The sequence below is a fragment of the Bison bison genome, unplaced genomic scaffold, assembly GCF_000754665.1.
Source record: "Bison bison bison isolate TAMUID 2011002044 unplaced genomic scaffold, Bison_UMD1.0 scf7180017864072, whole genome shotgun sequence".
NCBI lineage: Eukaryota > Metazoa > Chordata > Mammalia > Artiodactyla > Bovidae > Bison > Bison bison.
In genome coordinates, this window is record NW_011494644.1 from 5,794,215 (window position 1) to 5,797,420 (window position 3,206).

General features: G+C 46.7%; 1 protein-coding gene across 1 annotated transcript in view; it reads left to right on the forward strand.

Moving 5' to 3' along the window:
- Positions 1-2,973: 2,973 nt before the first annotated feature.
- The window catches only part of SCNN1B (sodium channel, non-voltage-gated 1, beta subunit), a 73,155-nt gene continuing 72,922 nt past the window's right edge, over positions 2,974-3,206 (forward strand). The window contains exon 1 of the mRNA XM_010837198.1: positions 2,974-3,021. Coding sequence (XP_010835500.1) covers positions 2,985-3,021 — 37 coding nt within the window. The 5' untranslated portion in view covers positions 2,974-2,984. The remainder of the gene's footprint in view (positions 3,022-3,206) is intronic.

Here is a 3,206-nt window from a genome sequence, read left to right on the forward strand (position 1 = left end):
GTGACTGCAGCCACGAAATTAAAAGACGCTTACTCCTTGGAAGGAAAGTTATGACCAACCTAGACAGCATATTGAAAAGCAGAGACATTACTTTGCCAACAAAGGTTTGTCTAGTCAAGGCTATGGTTTTTCCTGTGGTCATGTATGGATGTGAGAGTTGGACTGTGAAGAAGGTTGAGTGCCGAAGAATTGATGTTTTTGAACTGTGGTGTTGGAGAAGACTCTTGAGAGTCCCTTGTACTGCAAGGAGATCCAACCAGTCCATTCTGAAGATCAGCCCTGGGATTTCTTTGGAAGGAATGATGCTAAAGCTGAAACTCCAGTACTTTGGCCACCTCATGTGAAGAGTTGACTCATTGGAAAAGACTCTGATGCTGGGAGGGATTGGGGGCAGGAGGAGAAGGGGACGACAGAGGATGAGATGGCTGGATGGCATCACTGACTCGACGGACGTGAGTCTGAGTGAACTCCGGGAGTTGGTGATGGACAGGGAGGCCTGGCGTACTGCGATTCAAGGGTTTGCAAAGAGTCGGACACGACTGAGCGACTGAACTGAACTGAGTTTTATATCCTCTAAATATATATGTATATATTGTTTTGTGTGCTCTAAAATTTTTACTTGAAGTAATTCATACTGTACAAATTGATCTGCTACAGTGAAGTGCACAGGCTCTGGATTAAGACTGACTCAGGATTCTTGACTGATGCTTCCTAGTTGTGACCTTGGACAAGTTATTCAACTGCCTGTACCATACTTTTTTCATCTGTAAAATAGTAATAATACTTGTACTTATCCCATGGGATTGCTCTGAGTGTCAATATACTATACAAGTCCCTAGAAACAGCATCTGGCACAGAGTGAGCATTATAAAAGCGTTTGCTCTCATTATTATGTCAGTCCTCTTGCTTTTTTCACTCATGATTTTTTCTTACGTGTTTGTGTCAGATCTTGGTTAAGTCATGCAGGACTTCTTTTGCAGCATGCTGACTCTCTAGTTGTAACTCAGACTTAGTTGTTCCTTGGCATGTGGGATCTTAGTTCCTCGACAAGGGATCAAACCCACATCACTTGCATTGCAAGGTGGATTCTTGACCACAGGACCAGCAGGGAAATCCCTTCACTCATGATTTTGAACCTTCATATGCATAGACGGAATAAGTTCTTGTTCGGTGCTGTATAGTATTCCATCACATAAACAAACATTCCACATTTTCTTTTTATTTATGGTCACACTGAGTTTTCATTGCTTTTGTGTGAACTTTCTCTAGTTGCAATGAGCGAGGGCTACTCTTTGTTGCAGTGCCAGGGCTTCTTATCTTAGTGGCTTCTGTTACTGTCGAGCACAGGCTCTAGGCGACCAGGCTTCAGCAGTTGCAATACACAGGCTCAGTAGTTGTGTCTCAGTTGCTCCTTGGTATGTGGAATCTTCCTGGACCAGAGATGGAACCTATGTCCCCTGCACTGGCAGGCAGATTCTTATCCACTGTGCCACTGGGGAGGTCCCCAAACATTCCACATTTTATTATGTCTCTGCTGCAAATACTAACAATGATAAGCCTCTTTCTACTTGTAGATATTCATAAGTTTATAACCTCAAAAATCTTCTCAGATGACTAATTTTCTCCAGTAAGGCTCGCCTCTGTGGTAGGCAGAATAACAGAAGATGTCTCAGTCCTCATTCCTAGTACCTGGTGATATGTTAAATTATGTGACAAAGGGTAAGTAAGATTGCAGACAGAATTGTGATTGGTTAGAATTAGAAATGGAGACATTATCCTGGATGGTCCATCCAGATGGGCTTCCATGGTAGCTCAGTGGTAGAGAATCCACCTGCCAATGCAGGAGATGTGGGTTTGCTGCCTGGGTTGGGAAGATCCACTGGAGAAGGAAATGGCAACCTACTCCAGCATTCTTGCCTGGGAAATTTCATAGACAGAGAAACCTGGTAGGCTACAGTCCATGGGGTCTCAAAAGAGTCGGATCTGACATAGCAACTAAACAACAATAACAACAATCCATCCAGGTAAACCGAACATAATCACAAGAGTCCTCATAAGTGGAAGAGGGAGGTAGAGAAGAGAGAGAACTACAGATGTGGTGTATACAGAAGACTTGGCCTGGTACTGCTGGCTTTTAAGATAGAGAAAGGGCCCACACGACAAGAAAGACAGTCAGTATTCAGAAGCTAGAAAGGGCAAGAAAATAGATTCTCCCCTAGTTCCTTCAGAAGGAACACAATCATACCACTTCTTGATTTTAGTGGTGTCGGACTTCTGACCTCCAGAACGCTAAGATAATACATTTGGACGTATTAAGGTAGCTCTCCTGTGCTCATTTGTTACAGCAGCATGAGAAAAGAAATTGGCTCTAAATGGTGGCTCTGTGCTAAAGAATCCGTCTGCCAATGCAGAAGATGTGGGTTTGATCAGGAAGATCCCCTGGAGAAGGAAATAGCAACCCAGTCCAGTATTCTTGCCTGGAGAATTCCATACAGAGGAGCCTGAAGGACTACAGTCCATGGGATCGCAGAGTTGGACACCACTGAGCAACAGCACTCAAGCATCGCCGGATAGAGAAGAGCTGACATTTGGGGTTTACCATGCACACGTGAAATGGATACATGAAATGATAGTCCTTGCAACTTCGACCAGATGGGAAGAGGGAAGGAAGTGAGGATTAGAGAAAGGAGCCTAGCAGCTGCTGAGGCTGCAGCACAGATGTAGTGGGTGTCACTGGGAGGAAGCCAGAGGTCCAAACAAATGGGGCCCTCATGGGCTGACAGGGATCTGACAGTGACCTTGGAGCAGGTGGCCAAGGACAGGAAGCAGAAGATCACTGAGAAAGCAAAAGGTGCGGGAGAGGGAGTTCAGAGCTCCGGTGAGGGGCAGGGAAATGAGTTGCAGAAGCCGGTTCCTATGCAAACTCCTGGAAGTCCTAGCGTCGCCCCGAGGACACTCTGTGCCTGCGGCGGGTTAGGGATGCGATGGGCATGATTGGACAGGTGTGCGCCCTGAGTCCAGGTGCGCCGCGGGGCAGGATGGGGCTCTGTGCAGGGCATGTGTGTGCTGCTGGGACAGTGGTCTGTCTGGGAACACGAGGATGACGGATGACGGGGTCTGTGTGTACGGATCTGCGCCACGCGTCTGGATGTGGGGAGGAAAAATGCGGGGGTGTGTGCGCAAGGGTCTGGGTGGATGAGCTGGGG